The 24,650-nt window shown below is 51.2% G+C and overlaps 1 protein-coding gene across 1 annotated transcript; it reads right to left on the minus strand.

The window, feature by feature from the left end:
* Window positions 1–3,019: 3,019 nt before the first annotated feature.
* On the minus strand, window positions 3,020–3,739 carry CLDN14 (claudin 14). Its single transcript, XM_016221275.2, has one exon. It carries the CDS (start codon window positions 3,737–3,739, stop codon window positions 3,020–3,022), a length of 720 nt encoding a protein of 239 aa, XP_016076761.1.
* Window positions 3,740–24,650: the final 20,911 nt, after the last annotated feature.

Raw genomic sequence — 24,650 nt, forward strand, 5'->3', positions numbered from 1 at the left:
CGGGGGGGGGGAGGGGGGCTGGGGGGGGCTGGGGGGGGCAACGTGACTGTGGGGATGGGTGCACCGTGGTGTGCTAGGAGCATTGGGAGGCCCTGGGCTGTGACGGCGCTGGCACCTGGCAGTCAGTGGGTAACCAGGATGCCCCCAAGACCTAAATCCTGGGCTTCACCCCTTCCCTAAGTCCAGGAGCCCTGAGACCTTCTAAGAGCAGGCAGAGAGAAAAAGAAAATATGACTTTAGACCCCTTGAGGTCAGAGCCAAACCGGATTTAAGGGCAGCAAAGAAATACAGCATTTTTTGTCCCATGAGGATCATGTTGTAATTGATTCCATAACAATGTTTTCCTGGAAAACATCAGAGTCTGGCTCATTTATCCTTTTGATCCTGAAATCTGGGGCTGTGTGTTACACCTCAAAAAGCAGCCCATGCTATTGTCAAAACAACGTTGGCTCAGACTAAAGATTTGGGCCGCAACAGGCATCCACTCGCTGGCCTGGGTGGTAATGTGGCAAGAGAGGGCCTGGAAGAATATGAGGTTCTTGTCTTGGGACTGAACGCAAGCCAAACAGCAAGAGGAAACTGGGAACCACGTTTTTACACCCTGGTACTTGAGGGAGGCAATTGAGGTCCTCTTGGGATTTATTCCCTGTTTGGCTTCCTGCTGTGGGACAGAGCTGCCTGACACTTCCTGCATGTCACCTCCTGCTTTCTGTCGGGATTCAAACTCAAACTCTTGGGTCTGATATGTTTCATCCAACCCAACCAGGACCCGGCTAACAGTAGCTCTGTGGAGTGATGGTTCTGGGAAGAACCAAATAGGGTTATAAATAATCCACTTCATTATTTGGAAATAGTCAACATAAAAGTAATTAGGCTGTAGGGCATTGCTCTGCTTCAGCTAATGTACTTGCCCCCTGCTTACCTGTCTGGGTTTGAATCCTGGCTCTTTTACACACTAGCTGTGACCCTGAGCAAATAATCTCTATGTGCTTTAAATTTCCTCCCTTGTTTTTTATTTTTATTTTTACTTATTTATTTATTTTTCCATTGATTTTTTTTAGAGAGAGTGGAAGGGAGGAAGGAGAGGGAGAGAGAGAGAGAGAAACATTGATATGAGAGAGATACATTGACTGGTTGCCTCCTGCTTGAGGATCGAACCTGCAACCCAGGTACGTGCCCTTGATTGGGAACCAAACCCGAGACCCTTTGGTCCATGGGCCGACTCTCTCACCACTGAGCAAAACGGGCCAGGGCTAAATTTTCTCCTTTGTAAAATGGGGTTAAGAATAGTATTTATATCTTTGGGTTCTCATGTATCTCCTTGAACCAAACTAGTAAAGAGAAGGATGTCTGGCACATAGTAAGTGCTCAGTAAACTCTAATCATTATTGTTATTTGTCTTTCACCTGAGTAGGAAAAAGGGACATATTTTATTTTAGTAGTGATCGAATTCAGAGAAAGAGTTTGAAAAAGCCTATTTCATTTTTTTCCCCTTTAATTTGTAATAGGTCTATTAAGAAGAAGAATTTCACTAAACATTCTAAATAGTGACCACTGAGGTAGAGCTGACAGAATATCATTCAGTATTTAGAAGATTTTATTTCTTTTTTAAAATCCAGATTTATTTTTATAATTTAAACAATAGGTTCAGATTGCTTGTTTCATCATAAATAAATGGTGATCTTTCTGATCTAAATTCCCAGCCTAACTGGGGTAGCAGATGCCAGCCGTGGTGCCTTCTGTGTGGTCAGATAAAAGCTAAAATGCACAGCACCCCCTCCTCCCAAACAGAGGTGGCACCTGTTGCCTGGGGTCTAGAGATCAGCAAGACATAAAAAGAAATATGTGTAGGACTGTTCCTTAAACCCCACTTTCTAGTGTTGAGAATGGGGAGGTTTCATGTAACAGCCGCTCTGTGTGTGGGTCGCAGACTCAGCCCTTCCACAGAGCAGGGTATTTTCTTCCACATTCAGAGCTTCAAGTCTGGGACAGAGGCATGAGCAGGGCACCATCAGGGCACATCAAGGGCGTGTGCATGTGTGTGTACCTGTGTGTGCGAGCATGTGCACACGTGCGCACGTCTGGGTGTATGTGTGTGTGACCATTACAGCTCTCTGACCGTGTGAGTTAGATCGCAGCCAGACGGCGCCGCCGGGGTTCTTAAAGCTGTCAGGCCTCACCTGACCCTCCCGGCAGTCTTTCCATTAACAGAGCTTCCACAGACTCTTGTACCTGCTCTGATGGCTGCTTCTGTCCCCAGAAAAGAAGCCAGTAACATCCTGTTGGGACCCTGGGGAGCGAGCAGCACTCCTAACCGGGCTCCTTGCCAATGCCCAGAGAGCCAAGCTACCGGGCACGTTTCGCTTTGTCTTTTTTTCCTTCTGACTTCCTCCCAAGCTAGCGGGGGCCTACTGCTCAGCGGTGGAAAAGGAGGCCTGTCTTTACTTTGGGATTTATGACAATTATCTTTATCCCAAGGAAGCCCTGCGCTTCCTGCCCTGCCTCTGGGTTTAAGCCAGGATATGGCACCTGTTTTCGGTGGTGCGGCTCGAGCATCTTTTGGATGAAGACCAGCCCGGGCCGCCTCTGATTTTCCTGCCGCGCGTGGCCCTGGCCCTCCCCGAGCGACTCCCGCGCTCTGCGGTGCGGAGCCGCGGCTGCGCTCCGGCTCCCGGCACCTGAGCGGGCAGAGTCACAGTCTGGACGCAGAAACGAATACATCCGTTTCATAACCAAGCTCGTCCGAGAGGTTTATTCCTGTGCTGCAAACAAGTCCCACTGACCAAACTCCCAAGTCGCTTTTAACTCAGCTGTTTTTAAACCACCCACATAAATACATATAATAAATACAAAAACAGAAACGATTCTTTTTAGTCTTTGGTATATAGAGCTTTTCTCCTCTTATTGCCCCCTCATTCCGTGTTCTAAGCCCATCTCCTCATGTTCACATTCTTCCTTTGGGCACAAAAGCAGCCCAGAGGTAAACTCTGTCCCTCAGGGAGGGACGGGCCCCGGGGACTCACACATAGTCGTTTAGCCTGTACCCGCTGTAAGAGGCCGAGGTGACAGAGGGGGCCCGGTTGTCCTTGAAGGCGGCGGGCGGCCGGTAGGAGGGCGCGGTGGCCGCGGTGGCAGTGGCGGCCCTGGGCTGGGCCTGGTAGGGCCTGGAGGGCGCCTCGTCCTGGCAGGACAGGCAGAGCAGGGTGCCGCCGATGAGCGACAGGGAGGAGGAGATGAAGCCGAGGTACAGGGCCTGCCCGATCTCGAACTTCATGCTGCTGGGCAGCAGCGGGTTGTAGAAGTTCTGCACCACGTCGTGGGTGGTCCAGGACACGGCCACCATGCAGAGCAGGCCGCCCAGGAGGAAGAGCACCCCGCCCAGCACGGCGAACGTGGCCTTGGCCGGCGTGCCCTTGGCGCAGCGCGTGCACTTCATGCCGATGACGGCGCAGGCGCAGGCCGCGCCCGACAGCAGGCAGGAGATGACCATGAGCGCGCGCGCCGCCTGCAGGTCCTGGGGCAGCGCCAGCAGCGAGCGGTACACCTGGCACTGGTAGATGCCCGTGCTGTGCCACACGCACTCCATCCACAGCCCCTTCAGGTAGGACACGGCCGTCAGGATGTTGGTGCCCACGTGCGCCGTCCTGCGCCAGTGCGGCAGGATGGTGGTGATGAGCGTGCCCACCATGCCCAGGAAGCTGAGCAGGAAGCCCAGCAGCTGCACGGCCGTGCTGGCCATCGCCCCGCCGGGTGGCCGCTGCGCTCGCTCAGGCGCCCGCAGGAGTCCTAAGGAAGCCGGGGGCAGCAGGGAGAGAGAGGAAACGGGTTAAACGTTATCTCGGTGCCTTTATTTCTGCCACCGAAGCCGAGTTTTCCGTAGGCGGTCGGTGTGACAATGAACATTTTAAAGACTAGTTTCTGAGGCTTCACTAGGTGGATGAATAAGCTGCTCCTCTATGACACTTTCCCTGGAAGGGATGACCGCGGGAGTCCGGCTGGCCTGAGCCTCTCAAGGACCCCAGGGAAGGGCCCACCGGAGCCCCATTTCTGAGCTCTCAGCACTTACCAATCACACGTGGAAAGTCCTACCTCGTGTCCCCCCTCAAACACTTCTGCTGCATTGGGATCTCATTTTGTCCTGTTCCATCAGTAATCACTTCAGTTGTTAAATCAACAAATGGACTGACAGTGTTAACGTATGTACTGCTTCTGACTGTCAAAACAAAAGATTTTCTGATCGTGGGAGACCCCTGTGCGCTCAGGTAGGGAGGAGTTCAGCATCCATAGGTCGGATGGTGCCTTCCAGACTCCCAGCGCTGGATGTGATCTTAGAGACTGTCCACTGGCGCCAGGGGCAGGAATTACCAAGGTCACCAGCTCCTTAGGTGCTGCAGTCAGGACCACAAACCAGGGACCCGCCCACCCGGCGGGGCACCTCCCATCACACCACCCTGCAGAGGGTGCGCTTGTTACAAAACAAGCTGCTACCTGGCCGTCAGAGCCATTTCAGAGGTTTAAAATCATTCAAATCTCAGCAAGATCCAGAACACTCTCGGGGGCAAGGATCTGCACCTGTGTAGTGCCAGGCACATAGGGGATCCTCGAGAAATCTTGGGAGGGAGGGCGGGAGGCAGGGAGGGAAGGAGATCAGAAATACCCAAGTGGACACCACTAGCTCTTGTCTTCTGCCTGGGCACAGTGCCGCCCTCTCTCCCTCGGTGGCTTGGGACCCCTCTCTGGGCTCAGCTTCCCCCTTTTTAAAATGAGGGAGGCGGACTTCATGGCCCCGAAGTGTCTGCTGAAGGGAGAAAAGCTGCTGTGCTGAGGAAGGCACTTTGGCGTCCAACACCGGTGAAGCAGTCAGTAGGCAGAACCGACCCCTCCTCAGAGCACACACCCTCCTGCAGGGGGCAGCACGGGGCTGGCAGGGCACCTCCCAGGCAAGGCAGCTGCTCCCTGCCAGCTGTCCTTGGAGTCCCACCGTCTTCTTGTCTTTAATTCTGGGCCCATTGTGAAGAAATCCCCTAAATTGCTGTGAAGGATTTGGTTATAACAAACATGGGATACTTCCACTGGGAGCCATCTTTTTTAAAAAGATGGATTTAAAAATATAGAGAGGGCTTAAATGCCTTAGCATTGTGGGAGGCAGTCCATGGCTCTGTCCTGGTGAACGAACAGAACTAGGTAACAACAAAACCACGCAGTGCCGACAGGACACGCAGTGGGGAGACGGAGTGGAGGTTTTCGCTGACATTTTAAACGATTTGTTCAGGACCCAGTTTTCTCACACAAATGTTCTGCTGATTGGCCGCGTGCTGCTTGTCACAATGCTGTTTTCTTTAGGAAATCTTCTCCCTCCGCCCAGCCAGCACACTCTGTGCAGGGACTGGGCTTGGGACAGGGGACACCCCAAGTTTCTGCTGTCCTGCGGCCGCAGCCTGGGAGAAGGTGGGGCCCCCGGAGGAGGCCGCTCTGATGTGCGGGGCCAGAGCAGCTGCCCTGACCTACCTGATGTACCAGCGCCAAGCAGAGATGACGCCCAAGGTGCCCATTTACTGGGCCTGAGCTATGCCAGGCGCTGCACCAGCACGGGCATGGGCTGCCCAGCTCATTCCCCACAATAACCCATTGTTTCACACGCGGGACAGCTGGCGTCAGGGGATGGAAATTCTAGGCCTGGCCTGGCTAGTACTTTCCATGGTTTATTTCTGCCTTCAGACACTGTCTTTCTCAACTCAATAGGCCTGAAGGTAGGGTTAGAGCGGGGTGGGGTCTCAGGTATCACCAATGTTTCCTCTTCCCTGAAAACACCTCAGAACTGGGCCTCGGTTCTACTGCAGTGGTTTGGTGGCAAGGTGACCAACTCTTCTGGTTTGCTGGGGACTGAGAGGTTTCCCAGGACAGGGAACTTTTGGCATTGAAATTGGGACAGTCCTAGGCAAATCAGGATGGTTGGTTCCTCCAGATAGCCCGGAGGCTGCAGACTTCTCCAAATGGCCTCTGAGACCCTTCCAGGCCCACCTGAGGTTGTCTTCTGGGTGATGGCCACACGGCTGTCCCTGGTCCAGGACATTCTGAGGCTTCTCACAGCCCTTGCTTGTCAAGGTCAACCTCCATTAAGTACACGGATCCTAAAGAATGTAGCACAAAAGCTAAGCCTGCTTGACCTCGTTAGTCTAGGGCAGCTGACCAGGAGTTTAGTGGAGGTCTAAATATTTATGGAGAGCAATGACTGCTAATTTTAGAAACCATTAGGTTGCTATTTTTAAATGTGTGCTAAAAGGATTTGCTAATTTTAGAAGTGAGTGTTAATGAGCCCCCAACTCCGAGACACCATCCCCCCTTCCCCTGGAGGCACCAGCAGCTGCACTGGCGTTGGGTCATAATTCAGCTTCCCAGCACTTTTCACTGTGGAGCCTTCGATGGAAAAACAACTTCGAATGAATGAATCGTGTTGGAAACCACAGAAAACTCATCTGTGATGCTCTGGAAGGAACTCGCCCAGCCGTGGCCTCCCAGGAGCAGCAGTGCGTGTCGGGCTCCACTGGCCGTGGTGGGGCCCGGCCTCACCCGTGGGCTCCCCTTTTCCTGCAGACACGTGTGTGCTTGTGGGAGCATTTGCTAGAGAGATGCGAATCCAAGACAAATACCGTCTGGGAATCAGGCTCCGAGAAGGCCTGTCAGGCTGCGCAGGAGGGGCTGAGGCGAGACGCCTTCCAGGAATCAGTGGGGGTCTTGCCTCTGGGCTCCTGAAGCCCGAAGCACAATCCTGGGGGGCAGCATGGGGTCCCCGGCAGGCCCGCAGGGTGTCGGGCAGTTTTCCAGCCGCTGCCTTGTGGGACACTGTGCTTGCCGGTTGTCTTGCGTGGAGGACATGAAGCCCAGGAAGGTCTTGAGAAAAGCTGGTCACTAAAGGACTTCTCAGCACTGCTGATGTGCATCGTGACTCTCCCTGGAAAGCCTCCTATGTGGCATTTTCTAAATTTATTTGACTGGAGACATCCTCCCCACAACTTTTCCAAGGGACAGCTTGAAGTCAAATCACCTTGGCGAGTGGACTTAGAGCATGTAAGTCCTTTGACAGGTTAATGGAGCAATGATGAGAGAGGGTTGCTAAAAATAAAGACAATTTGATTTTCAGGAGGGTGAATGAGCTCAAATAGGAGGACCAGCGGGATGCTCTGATTTGCCCCCCGAAAAAGCTGTAAAGTCACGTGAAAATCTGCGAAGGGCAGCTGAGAAAACCACGAGAGCTGCTGGGCCCCCAAACTGATCTGTTTTATGAGCACCAGATCTGACAGGCAAGGGGGTTTTCCATATAAACCTTTATGTTGTTGCCTTCCTCTGTAGTCTATGAGCTACATTCTTGTTGTAAAGACAAGAATTTAAAAAAAAAAATTAAAAAAAAGGCAGGACCCCCCCAGAACATGGTGGAGCTCCGTCCAGGTGCGCAGCTCCCGGCCTGCCTGGACCCCTGCTGTACCAGCTCTGGACTCCTCTCCAAACCAGGCATCGTCTCAGCAGCAGTAGCCAGTGGGGACAGCCTAGCCGGGACAGGGGACAGACGTGTTGTTTGCCCAGCCCTGGCCTGCTGTAGTACTGCCCAGTATCCCCCAGCCCCTATTATGAAGAGCTTTCCTCTGGACACACGCCTCCTTGGCTCGTTCCCACCCACACCGCTGAAGGTAGTGTCAGACCCGGGACAGGAGCAGAGCACGTCACACACGGGGAAGCAGGGCACAGGCCGGGTGCCTTGGAAGTTTCTTTACCCAGAACCCTCTGGGCCTTGCTGTCTGGGTGAAGAGTTGGATGACTTGGCCACTCGCCTCATTTCAGTTTTCACTGCCACACAGTCCAAGCGGATTTAAGGCCATTGGGAACAGGTCATTACACACGTCTGCCCCCAGGGCTCCTGACATGGCCTTGGATCCATTGTAATGACAGCTTAAATTTTTGTTTCTTAGAGTTTTATTGGGACAATGAAGAGCTGCCTTGAGAGGAACATGGTCCTTGGAGCTTTCAAGAAGGCAGAGTTGCCTCAACTCCGATGTTCAGCAATTTAAGAAAATGTCTGGCTCAAAGGACTCTCGTCCTTCCTGTCCGCCCAACCAGGCTGCCTCTTTGTTACTGATTAGATCTTTCATAACTGCTAGAATTTGAGAACTAAGGATAAACTCAAGGGAGATTTGGATTCACCTAAATGAGTTAAATTAGCAACAGGAGAAAATTACTTTTATGCTATACCAGAATAAAATAACTCCAACTAGTAATTGCTAAATACATGTTATTTTTCACAGCAAGATAACTGTGTTTCTGGAAAACGTACAAAGCAATGGCTCTCTTTCCTAGAAGCTTACTCTGGAAGTGCTACTTTAGTACATCTTCTCACACAAGTGCATGCGAATTATGAGTGATCAAGTATTGCCTCGGAAAATCCATTTCAAATTCATTTTGGATGGGCCGTACTGTGGGGTGTTTGGCTCTGAAAATGAAGTTTCCTTCATTAATATCCCAAAGTTTCTGTAACTTTCCTTGGGTTATTTTTCAGACTGGCAGGCATCTGTATTTTGAATTTACGAGGCCGTCCGTGCCATCTACACACGGGGCGGAGCTGCAGTCTTTCCGAGAGAGGCGGAGGCAGGATAGTCACCTAACTACTACCGCGGTGGTTAGGGCTTGCTAGCGTGAGTCAGGGAAACCAGGGTGAAATATCTCGCCCAAATCTTATATACATGACAACTTATAGATTAAAAATTTGCCCTCTTTTTTGGACGAGTAAAGAAAAATCTGGTTTGGGGAAAAGCCAGGTTAGCTCGCATGAAAATCGCGGTGTTGGGTTCCCTGCGTGCACAGGCCATTTTCAACTCAGCGAGACCCAGCAAGCTATTGATTTAGTGAGGGCTCCAGGCTCGGTTACCGCAGCCATAAAAATGCTAAACCATTTCCCAGGAGACAGTGTCTCTCTAATTTCAACTCGCCAGATTTCATTAGAATCCATTAAAAAGGCAGCCGCTCAACATGTAAAAATGAAACGACTGAATTTCATCTGATAAAACATATCAGTGCCTTTGCATAGCTGGGTTTCCTAACATGATCGCTGTGTAGATCGGCTGTGCTGTTTTTCATTTTTCAAGGTACAGGTGACTAAAAAGTGGCTATACAAGAAAAATATTAGGAAAGTAAAAAACAACAACAAAAAAACCCCAACAGGTTCTAAGGAAATTTTCTCAAGTGTTAAGTGAGAATTAGATGAGTAATAGTTGAAGTGTTCTTTGGGAAAGCTTTCCATAAGGGCTGTTATGGGATGAATTGTGTCCCCCAAAGAAGACAAGTTGAAGTCCTAAGTCCTAGTATCTTGGAATGTGACGCTGTTTGGAAGCCAGGTCATTGCAGATGGGATTAGCTAAGATGGGGGTCACACTGGACAAAGGTGACCAATAAGACCGGTTTTATAAGAAGACAGCCAAGTGAAGACAGAGAAATAAGGAGGATGCCATGTGACAACACAGACTGAGGCGATGCACCCACAGGAAGGCCACAGATTCCCAGCAACACCAGAAGCTGGGAGAGAGGAAGGAACAGAATCTCCCTCGGATCCTTCAGAAGCAACTGACCCTGCTGACACCTTGATTTTGGCCTCTGGTCCCCAGAACTATGGGAAAATAAGTTGCTGTTGCCTCAAGCTGCCTAGTTTGTGGCCCTTTGTTTTGGCAGCCCTGGGAAACCCGTACAGGGGGCTCGCTGAATGACAGACAGCCTGGGGAGTCACGGGAAAGAGCACTCATGTCCAAATACGAGAAGTGGGGCCCCTCCCAGAAGGACACTGAGCATGGCCTGGTGGCCTCACATCTGTTACAGAAAACAACACGTTCCCAAGTGTGAAGTACAAAGCCCAGGGAGCAATTAGAGGACCCGGAGGAAGAAGGCCCTGGCAGGCCCTCTGTGCTTATGAACACTCCAGAGCAAGTGCCAGCTACAGTGAGCAACCATATGGTGAACCGATGGCTCCACTTCTCCAGGATGGGAAAGCACACGAATCAACTGATGCCCCGAAGAGCTTCGGGCTCAGGACCCTGGTCCATGTGTAATTGGCTGGGCTGCACCAGAGGCACGGCTGGCCTTTCCAGGCTGGGTGTCTGGTTTTCTTACATCAGCAGATCTTGGTTTCAGAGAGCATAGAAGCCCAGATTCAGGGTGCGGGCCAGGCGTGGCTAAGGTGGCTCGGCTGCCCAGGCTCGCCGTTGGGAGTCCGGGAGAGCCCAGTGGGGCCTCCCTTTGGGACTTACATTGAAACAGAAATGCAGACAAGCGACAGAACACTCTCCCAGTGGCACTGCAAACCTCCACAAATAAGATAACTATTCTATGAATTTTGTAAGCTGCAGGAATTATTTATTTGAGTATTGAACTGGAAATATATTGCAGTGACAAAAAATGTGGTGTCAAATGAAGACATAAAACTGAGATTTACTCATGCTAAATAAAATACAGTTAAAAATGATGTTTAATGCTCATTCTCTGTAAGTTTAGCTTTTCAGGCCCAGGTGCACAAAAGCTGTTAATATTAATGATCAGAGTAAAAACAATCACAGTGAAATTTACTGTTTACTATGTGCCAAACATCTGCTAAATGCTTCCATTGGCACTAACTCATTTAATCCTTCAACAAATCTACAGTGTGTGTTGTCTTCATTTACACATGGGGAGACTGAGGCTTAGAGAGAGGTTCAGTAGCTTGCCCAAGGTCACACCTGGGCTGAATCAGGGAGCCCAAATAGGAGACTCCCAAAGTCATCCAGGTCAGAGATCCTGGCAGTGACAAGGGTGGGTGCTGAGAAGAGGTTGGTTTCTAGATATATTTGAAGGAGAGGCTGGTGGGGTCTGCTGATGGTTTGGCTGTGTGGTGTGAGAGCCACGTGTCAGTCATGCTCTAAGGTTTCTGTCTTGGGCAACTGGAAGGGTGTAGTTGCCATTTACTGAGAGAGTGAAGACAGTGAGAGGTGGGAGGGTTTGGGTTTGGAGGGTGAGAGTCAGAAAAGAGTTTCATTCTGGACATATTGAGTTTGAGATGGCTCTCACCACTCAAGTGGGGATACCATAGTTGGACAGCTATGTGCAGAGGTTAAGGAGGAGCCTGAGGTAGAGAAGCCCACTTGGAACTCAGTAGCACAGAGATGGGATTAAAAGCCCCCAGACTGGGTGAGAGCCCCTAGAGAGTGTCAACAAGGAAGGGCAGGAACCACTGATTCCAGGGCCCCTCCAACTTGAGACATTAGAGTGATGGGGGAGGGGAGCAGACAACCCAGAGGGAGCATGGTGAGAGGTAAAAAGTGCCAAGTCGGACAGAGTGATCTACTGTGTCAAGCCAGGTCATCAGATAAATCGTGTCACCTGAGCACTGAGAAATGACTGTTGGACTCAACAACATGAAGGAAAGTGGAGACCTTGATAAGCAGTTTCGGTGGAGCAATCGGAGTGGGTTCAACAGAGAATCGGGATGGGGTGCAGAAGGGAATGAGCCCAGAGAATTCTTCCCAGGGCTCGGACCATCCAGGGGAACCAGGAACTGAAGCAACAGTTGTAGGATGGGAGTTCTTACTCTGGGGCCCAGGGGCCAGAGAATTCAGGGTACCTGTCAACTGGATGGGAAAAAAAGGTCGTATGTTTTACTTCAATCTCTTGCTGAAAACGAGTCTTTCCTTGTACTGTGAACAGAGGCAGCCACCTCCAGCAATATGACCGGTGCCTACGACTTTATCACCGATAGAAATCGCTGGCAGTTTGCATTACAGGCGCTCCGGATACCTGGAGAGATCGTCTACCACCGACGCTATTTCAAAGTTATGGAGCTGGAAGAGCCCTGCTAGGTCCTGTGATGTGATACGTTCATAGAGAAGCATGTAAAGTACTATGAACAAACGGTTCTAAAATATTTTTATAATTGTATTTCAATCTAACTGACTTCCTTTACGATCCTGTGTATTATTTTATATATTTGAAAGCCTTGTTTGGAGAAGAGATGTGTAGGCTTTGCTGGATTGCCAAAGGGATCCAAGAAAGAACAGCCAGTCAGTAATCAACTCCAACATCCACAACAAGCACCAAGAACAAACTGGTTAGGAACCCCTGCCAGCGGGAAGTGTGGTCGAGAGTGGACTTTTGTTGCTGTTTTGAAGATGAAACTGAAGCCTGGGTGGATACTTTCGGAGATGATCCAGTGAGAAGGGAAACACTGATGCTGTTGGAAAGATGTCCTTGCATAGAGGACAGGGATGGTCCCCTGGGATGCTCTGGGGAGGCCGGCTCAGGCCGAGCACGGACGGCTCCTTCCAGGGCAGGCGGGACACCAGTGCAGGGAGCCGAGGGGACGAGGCAGGGGCACTCGTGGGTGTTCTCAGGTTGTCCCCGTTTTCTCAGGGAGATAGGATGTGGTGTTGGGAGGGAAGACGGGGAGGAGGTGTTGAAGGTTTGAGTGGAGAGGGGAGGGCTGCCATGGTCACCGGGGAGGCAGGACTGGTCAGCAGGTGCCCTCGTGAGGCGAATGGTCATGAGAGTACAGGGGGACCATCAGCCCTGGACAGCCTTCTCCAGCAGTCAGGGCCACCGTGAGGACCCACCCTGCGTGGGCAAGGGCTGGACTGCAATCAGCGGGGGTTTTCTTAAGAGAAAATAAAGGGAGAGAGGCAAGGCGAGTGTGTGCACAGAGGAGTGTAATGGTGGACAGTGGATGCGAAGTTGGGAAGGATGGGAGATGGCGGCTGGAGGCCGGGACACTTGTCACTGAGATGGTGGCGGGCCACACAAGCAGCAGAGTAAGACGACTGGAAAGGGTGGGACCGCCGAGGAGGGTGGGAGACAAGGCTGGCGAGGAGGGGAGCGGAGGAGCTAGTGGGAAGCCTCCCCAGGGGCGTGGAACTGTCTCGAGGCTCTAAAGCAGCTGGTTATCTGCTTGTTGCAGCTCTGTGTGAGACGCCACTGTCCCCTTTCCTGGCTTCGTGTCTGCGGGGGCGCGGCCATGCGCTCAGCTGCTGGGCGCGCTCCTCGCCGCAGTCCCGCAAACCCAGGCCTAGGCCCAGCCGGAGGGACGCTCAGCGACACAGCCAGGAACCGCTCCTCACCACACTGCCCGCCGCGTGTTAACCAAGACATCGGCAGAAGCCCTGGAAACAGGCCTTTGGGGCTCGTGTTGTGTGTCATGGAAGACATTCTCTCATCTAAGCAAGAAAATGATTTTTTTAAAAAATCTTCATCCGAGGATACATTTTTTAAAATTGCTTTTTAGAGAGGAAGGGGGAGAGAGGGAGAGAAACACTGATGTGAGAGAGAAACACCGATCAGTTGTCTCTGTTATGTGCCCTGACCAGGGATCAAACCCTCAACCCGGGTATGCGCCCTGACTGGGAATCGAACCTGCAACCTTTTGGTGTACAGGCAGGGCTCCAGCCGACTGAGCCACCTGGCCAGAGCAAGAAAGTGATTTTTAAAAAACAAAAGTCGACATTCAATTTTATCGATCTTAAAAAAAACAAAACTAGCTGGAAAACAGGAAACATTTATAGTATCATTTTTATGCCACCAAAGGAATCTGTGTCTCTTCCTTTTTATGGGTTTCTCTGCAGATGCTTAAGAAGCATCAGTCTCATCCTACAGAGGTGTAAGTAAAACCCAGTAAGCTTAAGAGATGTTTGCAAAACAGATGGAGCCAGATAAGAATGGAGGCCAGCTTCAGGTCTGGCTAATTAGGGGCAAGCAGCTCAGCCTCCGTGACTCACCTGGCTGTCTGCATCCTAACAGCTGCTTCCCAGAGCCGTCTAGGAGATGCCGAGATAACAGATGTAAAAACCTGTAAGCCCTGTAAGAAAGGCACCCAGCAAATGCGAGGCGCATGCACTGCAGTTTTATCACTGGGGCAGGTAAATCAACTCCCGGGTCCCCCGAAGCGGCCCAGAGCCTAGATGCTGGGAGAACTAGAGATGGGGCTGTCCTCTGGTTTCCAAGACTTCAAAGCTAAACCAAGTGATTAAGAGATTTTTGCCCTTAAAAACTGCAGGAATTAAATTTCTTGGCGGGAATGTGCAGCCAAAAGCCAGTGCCCCGAGTGGCTCCAAGGTTACGGAACCCTCTCAGGACACTAATCCCAGGTCCCTTTTTACTTTGCCTGTGGCCCTCCCAGCAGGCCTGGGCCTTCCCGCCCATCCTGGGCAGACCGTGGCAGCTGTTGGGGGTGAGGGGCTCAAGGTGGCTGCAGGATTAACTCACATATCAGATGGCACGGGATTTCCTCTCTTCAGTACCATTTTTTACCCTTATTAAGCGAGATCTGTACGTTTCCCGCCCCTTCTCCCCCGCCAGTGTGTGTGAGTGTGTGTGTGTGTGTGTGTGTGTGTGTGTGTGTGTGTGTGTGTGTCTGGCATGCTTTGGGGGAGGGGGTGGGGGGAAGGGGAGGACATGGAGGACATGGCTCCCAAGTCTGGAAGCTCTGACCACTCACGGAGCACAGAGGAGGCAGTGCCCACAGCCCCCAAGATGACTGGGTCACAACACTCAGCAGCTCCGGCCCTTGCTCCCGGACCGGGCCCGGCCAGCAGTGAGAGAGCCCGCCCGCCCGACACCCGGGAACCAGACCCTTGTCCCCCGGGCTCATCAGGGGCCGCCGCCTCCGCACTCAGCTGCTGCGCGGGCCCTTCCCCAGAGGGCGTGCTGACCGCTGTGCCCGCGGGTGCTCGCCTGCCCACAGCGCCGAGACAAATGACAGTCAGCCCCAACCCCCCCCCCCGCAGCCTCCCCCAGACTCACACGCAGGGGTCGTTAGGTCCCGTTGGCCTCATCGGCTCCCTCGCCAGCACCGGCGGGGCTGCTCTGGAACCGGCGCAGGCTCCTCGGGGAAGCTGCCGCCCTCCTGTCTTCCCTCCTCCACTGACTGGAGGCTTCAGGGCGCGGGTATTTGAGAGAAGGGTGTCTAGACAGTGACTGTGTGTGGCACACATGTCATTTGGCTGGATGGTGAACTCCCGTGTGCATGATATGAGGCAGCAGCTGGGCCAAGGCAGACATTCAGGACCAACCAGAAATGTCATTTCTGTACTTTAGAAAAATGCCTGATACAGCTATGCATGGTCATCTCCTCCCTAAGACACCCTCTGGTCACTCTCTAGGGCGGGCAGGAGAAAGCCCTGACCGTCAGGCCTGCACTGAGGGCTGTCCCCAGTGAGCCCGCCGGTCCCTGCCCATGATCCCTGCGCCGGGTCCCTTGGCTGTGCGCACTCACTGCTCTGCGTCCTGGCTCATGGCTCCCCAGCGAACAGCCCACTTCCTGCGACGACTAAGGCTCACGGTGGCCCCCCTGCTGCCCTGCCTGCCAGACCTCCTCCCAGCTCGTCACCTGGTGGTTGTCCCCACACTGCTTTGGACTTTCATCATATTGAGCAACTCGGAGTTTCTCAACCTGGGCTCTGGATGATGCTGGTGAATTCTGATCCATGCGCAACTGTTCGGGTGTTTTGGCTACAACTGCAGATATGGGCAGTTCGGTGACATCTGTGGAAAGAGGGATTTTTTGCTACGAGTTGGAGATAAGAGACATGCTTAAAAAGGTGGCTTTCTTGGGACATCCAAGAAGTTTGCCAGTAGCGCTGGGGATAGTTCTTATGAAAGTTCAGACAGCACCGAAGGGTGGCCAAGGGAACCAGGCCGTGCGGGGGATGCCTCCAGTCCCTGTAGGTGAGCTTCCAGCCATCTGGGACTCAGAATTGCTGAGAACTATGATTTAACTTGACGGGAGTGTTCATCTCTGTCTCGTTGGTCCATTGAGCCTGTCCCTGTGTCCCTGGCAATGGATGGTGATAGCAGGGAAGGGAGCGTCTCGTGGCAGTGCTGGGAGCTCTGAGCAGGAGTTCGGAGTGTCTGTTAAATATTACCGATTGAGGACTGATCCACAGCCAAGTCCACGCAGAGTCTGTTCGTCTCGTCTCTGGGAGTAACCATCATAAGCAGAATGATCTTTAGTTCAGGGTCATCATAGGCCCATATCAAGCTCTTCTGTTTAGTAAATACCATATATAGTAAAATTCACTCACACCGTCTATAATTATATGCTGGGGTTTTCTGGGAATAAAATATATAACTTTGCCTTTGGGGTGATTTGGCTGCAAGTAATACATTTAATGTACAACTGCCTTTGATTTCTTGGCACTCAGCGTGTATACTCAGGAAATTCTGCACAGAGAGAAAATGCAAGTCCCAAATGTTTTAAAAATATGATACTTTTAGGGATGCTACATTTAACAATGAATGAAGTGGACATAATGTTTTGTAGACTTTTTGTTAAACTTTCATTAATCTGGATTTTCTCTGGAACAATTCATTCCTGTTCTGGGCTGAGGTATGAAACCTCCCAGGCCCTTGGCCCTGGCCTGTGGCTACTGATGGACAAAAGAAACTTATCTGGCCAAGGACACTGTGTGACTCAGTCTGAGTATAAAGGTATTGACTCATCCTTCATTCATCAAATATTTATTGAAGTCCAGCACCTGTAAGCAACAGGGTGCTTGGTGAGCAGGAAAGTTTCTAACCTTGGCCACTAGATTCTGGATTTTAAAGCCTTGTATTTGGGGAGTTCAAGATCATAATTTTTGACATAAAAATGAATTGCAAAATCAGATTTAGAGGACTATTACTTTTAACCAGGTAAGGAGCCTTAAAATTTGGCTCGTGTGTTCTTTCCCTGGGGCTGCTGAAGCAATGGACCACAAGCTGGTGGCTGGAGACAACAGAAATGTATTGCCTCACAGTTTGGAGGCCAGAAGTCCAAAACCAAGGTGTCAGCAGGGCCCCGACTCTAAATAGAATCCTTTCCTGCCTTTTCCAGCTTCTGGTGGTGGCTGGCAGCCCTTGGGTTCCTTGGCTTACAGCTGTGCCTCTGTCGTCACATGGGGTTCTCCCTGTGTGTCTCTCTTCATATGGCTTTTCCTCTTATAAGGACAACAGTCGTCTTAACTTGATGATATCTGCAAAGACCCTATGTCCAAATACGGTCACATTCACAGGTGAGGACTTGAACATATCTTTTCAGGGGACAGAATTCAATCCATAACAGCTAGGGATCTCTGTGGCTCACTATTACTTCCTACTATTTCTATTATGTGGAGTGAGAGAGGTTTTCATGAGGACCAGAAAAATCTCATCTGTCAACAGTGACACTTGAATACAGGTTAAATCGAGAGCAAAAGATGCTGTATCAGCAACTGCAGCAGTCAAGCAGTTCCAAATACAAAGCAAAAGCGAGATGCCTTCTTAATCTCATGCTCGGTTTTGTTTTCTGAAGCTGCCCCTCAGGCTGCCTTGGGACACCCTTTCATCCTGAGATAAGTGACAACACAGTGACAACACAGGCAAACCCAGTGACTGTCCTGAAGCCACACAGCCCACTGTGGGAGAACAGCTCATTCGCCATCCACTGGGAATTATAACATTTTCTTGAAATAACCCTTCATAAATAACTAGGGTTAATAGCGTTCACAGTCTGCTTGGCAAGAGAATCGGAGTTTTCCTTAGTGAGGGCATTTGCAAACAGAGACTAGAAAAGTCGATGGCGGGGCGCACCTTAGCTCGGGGGGCTCCTTTGGGGCTGTCGGGGCGTGAATATTTTGGCTAATCCTGGTTGGTGCGGAACGGGGAGTTTCTGAAATTCAAGCACACTAGTGAAATACGGCCTCACTTCCACTTTTCTGGTGAGCATAATTCAGCTGACAGTCTCAGCAGCAGTCATGGTGTCAGGATCCTGTATTTGCTAATTGCTCTTTTGTACTCTGGACACAGGAAGGTTTTACCTTTTGGATGAGGTGGATACCAGTAACTTCCCAACCAAGGCTCCCAGGGGTCATCTAATAAGTGACAACCAAAAAATTATGTCTTAAAATATAAAGAAATCAGAAGAATTGAAAGTGGGGAGCCAGGCTATTTGTACACCCATTTCTTAGCAGCACTGTTCACGATAGCAAAAAGGCAGAGACAACCCAAGTGCCCAGTAAGGGATGAATGGACAAGAAAATGTGCTCTATCCATACCGTGGAATATTACTCAGCCTTCAACAGGAAGGGGATTCTGACACCTGCTGCGGCATGGGTAAACCCTGAGGACATTATTTATGCCCAGTGACGTAAGCCAGACACACAAGGTCAAATGTTGCATGATTCTACATATAAAAGGTGCCTAGAATAGTCAGATTCCTAGAGACAGAAGGTAGAATGGCTGCCAGGCGCTGAGGGAAGAGGGGGTGGGGAGTTAGTGCTTAGCGGGGATAGTTTCAGTTTGGGAAGGTGAGAAAGTTCTGGGGATGGGTGGTGGTGATAGTTGCACAACAATGTAAATATATATTTGATGCTTTAAACTGTGCGCTTAGAAATGGCTAAAATGGTGTGTGTGTTTGTAATGGTAAGTTTTATGTTATATGCATTTTAACACAACAGAACACACACACACACACACACAGCACACTGGTCTTCTATTAGTTGTTCTGAGTCGGGCCGCCTCCCCCAGTGTGGCCTCCTAACATTCCACTAGTTTACATGTAAGGAGCTTCACTGGAATAAACGTTCTCAGATATCAATCAAAATGACACTTTCCTCCTACCTCTATTTTAGCTCATTCTGAGAGCCAAATGCCCAATCCAGGCCCACGGGGGAGGTGAGCTTCCTGGAGCGAGCCCTGGTGAGCAGGGTAGCCCCGGGCGGGGCTGGAGACGACGGCCGGGTCACCCACCTGCCAGCCCAGACAAAGGCCCAACCTGTCCTGGACTCTCCGATTGTTACTCCCTAAACACAGAGAAGGTCCAGAGATGTCGCATGTCACACCTTTGGGTGCCTCACGCCTTGTAATTTACTAAGTACTTTTACACAGGCTGTTATTTAATCAGACAGCGTGGTGAGGCATCTGCTATCATCTCCAGGCATCTTGTCCAGTCCTCACAGCTGGTCATAGAAAGATCTGGGCCTTGCCCTGGCCTCTGACACAAGCCCCAAGTTCTTCCCTCCAGGGGCCGCCAGCCTGGAGTCGCCAGCCCCCCCGGAGCTGTCAGGAAAGGCAGCTCTATGAGCGCGGGGAAAGGCGGGGCTCTGCCTGAATGAACTGCGGGCCCCACGCCCAGTTCCCTGGAAGTCTTCTCTCTGCTCCCAGCCCCAGCTTATGTCCACAGCAGCGCAGGGACCGGGAGTACTTCGCTGGGATCAGGTGCCGCAGATCAGTGAGTGCATGGATGAGGGAGTCAGGCTCCTGGGACACGCTCAGAACCTCCAGGCCTTTTCCAACAGGAGGGCAACACTCTGGATACTCAGTGTGATAAGTGTGGAGGCCTTTGTGCCCTCCCCCTCTGCTTCCTGTCCCCACCCCATTCACACACATGCTCCTGAGTGCGCGAGAACATGTGTGCACAGGCACACCATGGACACATGCACATATGCGCAAGCACACGGACACACACTTTCTTGACATGACTTTGGACAGCAGCAAAGCCGAATCTTTCTAATTCTATTATTTAAGGTAAAAGGAGAATAAATTAGAGCCAGAGGAAGACCTTTCTCTCCATCATGATCTTCCCGGAGCCCCTAGTCCAGCAAACTAATTCGGGTTGCATGGACTGCAGGGAACATGTTCAGCCCATGAACGAGGGTCCCCCCAGTGCCCTGATGGACTTCACTCTCAACCTCCCTTCTGAGGTCTGTGCCCTGAAACCAGGCACTTTAATCTCTACTGTCAGCTCTTAAAATTGAAGCCTCTTTTCTCGGCAAGAGCCTCTCCCAGAAGGAGGTTCCCCGGGAACTGAGAAAGCACACACGCAGCTTGCGAGCGCGGAGCAGCCAGGAACGGCTGCTTCGGCGACACAACGGAAATAGGAGAGGGGCCCGCTGTCACACCTAACACTGGCACCTCACCTGCCAAGTGCCTTTGGGGTTCTTCATGTTGGTTTCGTGGACATGTATGTTTGTGGACAAGACTGCATTTGCCACAGGATCTTGCTGTGTCCATTCAGGCAGGCCATAAAAACCATCTGCCTGAAATCCCTTTTGGAACACGAAGGGGCATAAACAAATACGCGAATGGCCCTAAAAGACCGGGGAGGGGGGCTGTTCGGGAAGGGGCGTGCAGCTGAGCCGAGCAAACGCTGCAGGCCAGCGTGTGCAGGAGCCGCCGGCCTCTGTAAGCCTGTTATGAAAACGTACAACCTTCAGACGAACAGGGTACATTCTGGGAGGGAGGGCGAGGAGGCACCTTGCTCTGGCGGATCGATCACCCACTCTGTGCTGGGGGTTTTATCAGGGCAGCAAGAACGCTATTAGGAAGAATTAACCAGCGAGTTCCTGCGGTGGGTGGAATAGTGGCCCCTTAAAACCTCAGAATGCTATCATTTTTGGAAGCAGTGTCTTTGAAGGTGTAGCCAAGTTAAAATGAGGTCGTATTAGCTTAGGTTGGGCCCCAAATCTATGGCTGGTGTCCTGATGAGAGGGGACACGCAGGAGAGAAGGTCACGTGAAGATGGAGACAGATTGTGGTGACGTGGCTATAAGCCAAGAACGCCAAGGTGTGCGGCAGCCACCAGAGGCTGGAAGACTCTGCGGAGGGCATATGGCCCTACCGACACCTCACTTGGGACTTCTGGCCTCCACAACTGTGAGAGGCTGAAGTCCTGCGGTTTCAGGCCTCCTTCGTGGTGACTCATTACAGCAGCCATGCCCCATCGAAGCAGACTGAGCAGCCTTCCAACTGGGGGCAGGTTCCTGCCGATTTAGAGCCAGGGGGGAGTTCAGGGCACAGAGGTGGCAGGGCACCTCCACCAAGCATCCTCTGCCCCCCTTCCTGGTTTAAACCACCTGACCCGGAGCCCTGGGAGCACATGCCCCCCATTCATTCAGGGCTCCTTCCCACCCAATCAAGAAGGAAGGAAAAGAGCCGCAGAGAACAGGTTTTCTTTGCTTTCCAAGAGGAAGCGGCTCGGCGTCTGTGTACTTCTCTCTTTCCTTCACGTTGACCTTTCATATCTCCAGCAACTCTTATCCTTCGGCAAACTCGGGCAGGCCCAGCGCGAGCTGTGAGAACACCGGACTTCAAAGCTTCGCACAAATCACCTTAAAGGCCTGACCTAAGCCCGGGAAAGCCAGAGCGGGGCTGAGAAATCACTCATTTCATCGCCATGTAACTGAGACGTTGTTCCCCATCGCAGGTCACATCTGTCACCTTAACGGCCCCCACCGGGGTCCCACATGCGTGGAGACACCTGCATTTTCCACCTTCCAAGGGCTGAGTTATGAGCTGAGCCCCCGGTCTGCTGCCAGCAGCGTGGATGTTATTCCAGGGGCACGATCGTGGGGCGGCCTAATGGGGGCCGTGGTTTCATTTCCTTTGCTGCTTCCAGGGCCGTAGGGAAGGAAGTGGACGGGAGTAATGCTTCTCCGTGGTGGTCAATCTTCAGCCTCGGCCACTGGAATGGTGGTGACAGCACAGAGTGACACTGCTGACAGGGAGGGGATGCTTCCGCGAGCCAGTGGAAGTGTGTACGGAGAGAGAAGCAAAAAGCAAACTGACAATAATGATGGTAATAATATGGCCTGTCCTCTGGTCCGTGTAGAATTCCTTCTGCATGGAATTCTAGTTTACTTCTCTTGTCCGGATTTGGCTATTAAAGACCAACAGGAACCGAGGGGGAAAATACTTGTATGGTGGCTGATTGGTTGAGTAAAATGAGAGATTTCCAGTCTCAAATTGGATACGTGCATTTAAATTTGACAAACCTGTGGCAGGCGTGTGCTGTGACAGAGCACTGTTTGGTGAAGGGAACGTGAAGTTGGGTAAGACTGACAGTGTCACCAAGCTTTCTTCCCTCCACCCGGGAGCAGACACATCCACAGAAATGAGCTGCCGCAGGAGGAGCCCCGAGAAAGGTGGGAGTGCCCCTTCCCCGGGTCCTTCAGCTCCAACAGAGAGGTGATCAAACAGACCCGTGTTCTGGGTTGGCTCAGCGTCACCCCCATGCAAGAGTGGGCCTCGTGGGGGCTGAAACCCAGCCAGGGCTCAGCTGGGCAAGCCTTGCCCCGCGCCCAGGGGTCATGTCCTTTGCATCAGAGTGGCTCATTCAGCAGGAACACTTTGTAACTGGGCCACCAGGACAAGGCTGTCTTTTTACAGTCCGTCCACCTGGAGGCGCCTTTTTCCCTGATTTGCATCGTCTCAGTGAGCCTGGCAGAAGGAAAACCTTTGTGCGGTTGCCTTTAGGAAATGTCATTGGGTGGGTGGGGGGATGATATTCATAGTGGCAAGCCTCAAGAAGTAAGTGACATAACACACATGGGTTTGGGGGTCAGGGAACCCTGAAACTCATGGGAAACTAGCCTTTAGAGTTTTCGTTTGCATGAGCTCTTCTGTTTTCAGCCTTCGTCTGTTCTGAATTTATAGGGGAAACTCAGGACGATAATTTTGTGGGGAAAACGTGGGTGTTGTGTTTTCTCCTTGAAACAATCCAATACCTAAATGTAAAAACAACGCCTGCTCTTAACCATTTGGTGCACATTTAATAATCAGAAAAACAATCTTTAATTTCTAGAGGCGGCTCAGAAACCTCTACTCCTCTACTAAGCACGCGGCTACCGGGACGTCTGTGTGGAAATACACGGGCTGGGGAGCGAGGGGCGCAGGCGTGCGGAGCGGTGGCGGCTGCCCTAAGGGCTCCCTGGAGGAGGGAGGAAAGCAGGAGGAGGGGGACTTGGCCCCTTGTCCTCCGTAGACACTTGGAGGGAGATGCCTGCTGGACTCCGTGGGGACAGGGCCCTGCCATCCTTCACTCCCAGACACCGGTCCTCACCTCCTCACCTTCCTCGGGCCCCCTGCACTCATGTCCCGGGGCTGCTGTAGCAAACGCAAGCTGAGTGGCTTAAAACCACAGAAATTTATTCTCTCTGTTCAGGAGGCTAAATGTCCAGTAGCAGAGTCGGCAGGGCTGGTTCTTTCTCAGGGCTCAGCGGGAGAACCTGTCCCGGCTTCTCTCCCCGCTCCTTGGTGGTTGCCTGCAATCCTTGGTGTTCCTTGGTCTCAGACGCGTTCCCCAGACCTGTTTGTCATCACCCCTCTGTGTCTGTGTCTTTTCTCCTTGTCTTATAAGGACACCAGTTATGTTGGATTAAGAGTCCACCCTACTCCAGTAGGACCTCATCCTGTCTCTACTAATTACAGCTGCAATGGCCCTATTTCCAAATAAGGTCACATTCTGAGGTTCTAGGAGGGACATGAATTTGGGGCGGAGGACACTCCTCAACCCACTGCACCCCCATTCTCTGCTAACACTGAAATCCACGGAACTCTGTGGAATCCACCCGTGGCAGCTCCCAGCCTCGCAGCTCATCTCATCTCCCACTGTGCCTGTCCCGGCAGCTTTCTCTTCTGTCCCAGAAGCCCTTTTCTTAATATTATGCTCTTACTAAGAAATCCATTTAACCAAGACTTTTACCTATTTAATCAAGACTAAACTCTACCTGAATTTTCAACACCCCTCCTCACCGCATAACAAGCAATATCTTACTACTGATGAGGTTCCCAAGGCTGCATCTCCCAGCCATGCCCTTCTCTGCCCTGCTCTACCACTCCCTGGGCAGACAGCTCTCTTCCTTCCCCTCCTCTGTCCAGCGGGCCCTTCCCACTCCTCACAGTGAAGCTGCTGTCCATTGGGTCACTGTGCCGGTACACAGGTCTCAGTTCATGTTTGTCCCATGGAATGGATTCCCTGCTGTCTTTCTGGTTCCAGCCCTGAGAGTGGTGCTATGGTGTTAAGTCCTTCCACCCCCAAGTCCTCGCTGCCTCTCTAATTCGCTGGTGTTTCCCTAATAAGACATTGCTCCAGATAGATTAATTAGGCTTTTTGATGGCCAAGGTGGTGACATATCTGTGTTTCTGCCCCCATAGTGCAATTCAGGAACTAAGACCACTCAAAAAGTATTTACTTAAAAAGTGCACAAATACAATTGCTTTTCTCTAGGGGCCTGGGTTCCCGCACAGAATTACTCATTAGGGATTGAGTCCATTTTGGATGTTAACCCAACAAGATTAGGGGTAGAATCTAGTTGTTTTATATGTGTTTAGAGTTTCTAAAGGTGAACCTGAGGCTGACCTGTTTCAGTATCTTTAGGGTTGTTTGTTAAATGTGGGTTCCACCATAAAAGACCCTAAATAGCCTCAGCAATCTTGAGAAAGAAGAACAAAGTTGGAGGAATCACACTACCTGATGTCAAACTATACTCCAAGGCCACAGTAATCAAAACAGCATGGTACTGGCATAAAAACAGACATATGGATCAATGGAACAGAACAGAGAGCCCAGAAATAAACCCACGCCTATATGGCCAATTAATATTTTACAAAGGAGGCAAGAACATACAATGGGGTAAAGGCAGTCTATTCAATAAATGATGCCGGGAAAATTGGACAGATACACGCAAAAAAAAAAAAAAGAAAATAGACCACTTTCTTACACCATATTCAAGAATAAACTCAAAATGGATAAAGACTTAAATGTAAGACTCAAAGAAAACACAGGTAGCGAAATCTCTGACATTTTTCTTAGCAATATTTTTTTCTGATTATCTCCTCGGGCAAGGGAAACAAAAGAAAAA

This window comes from Miniopterus natalensis, chromosome 6, assembly GCF_054644295.1.
Source record: "Miniopterus natalensis isolate mMinNat1 chromosome 6, mMinNat1.hap1, whole genome shotgun sequence".
NCBI classification, from domain to species: domain Eukaryota; kingdom Metazoa; phylum Chordata; class Mammalia; order Chiroptera; family Miniopteridae; genus Miniopterus; species Miniopterus natalensis.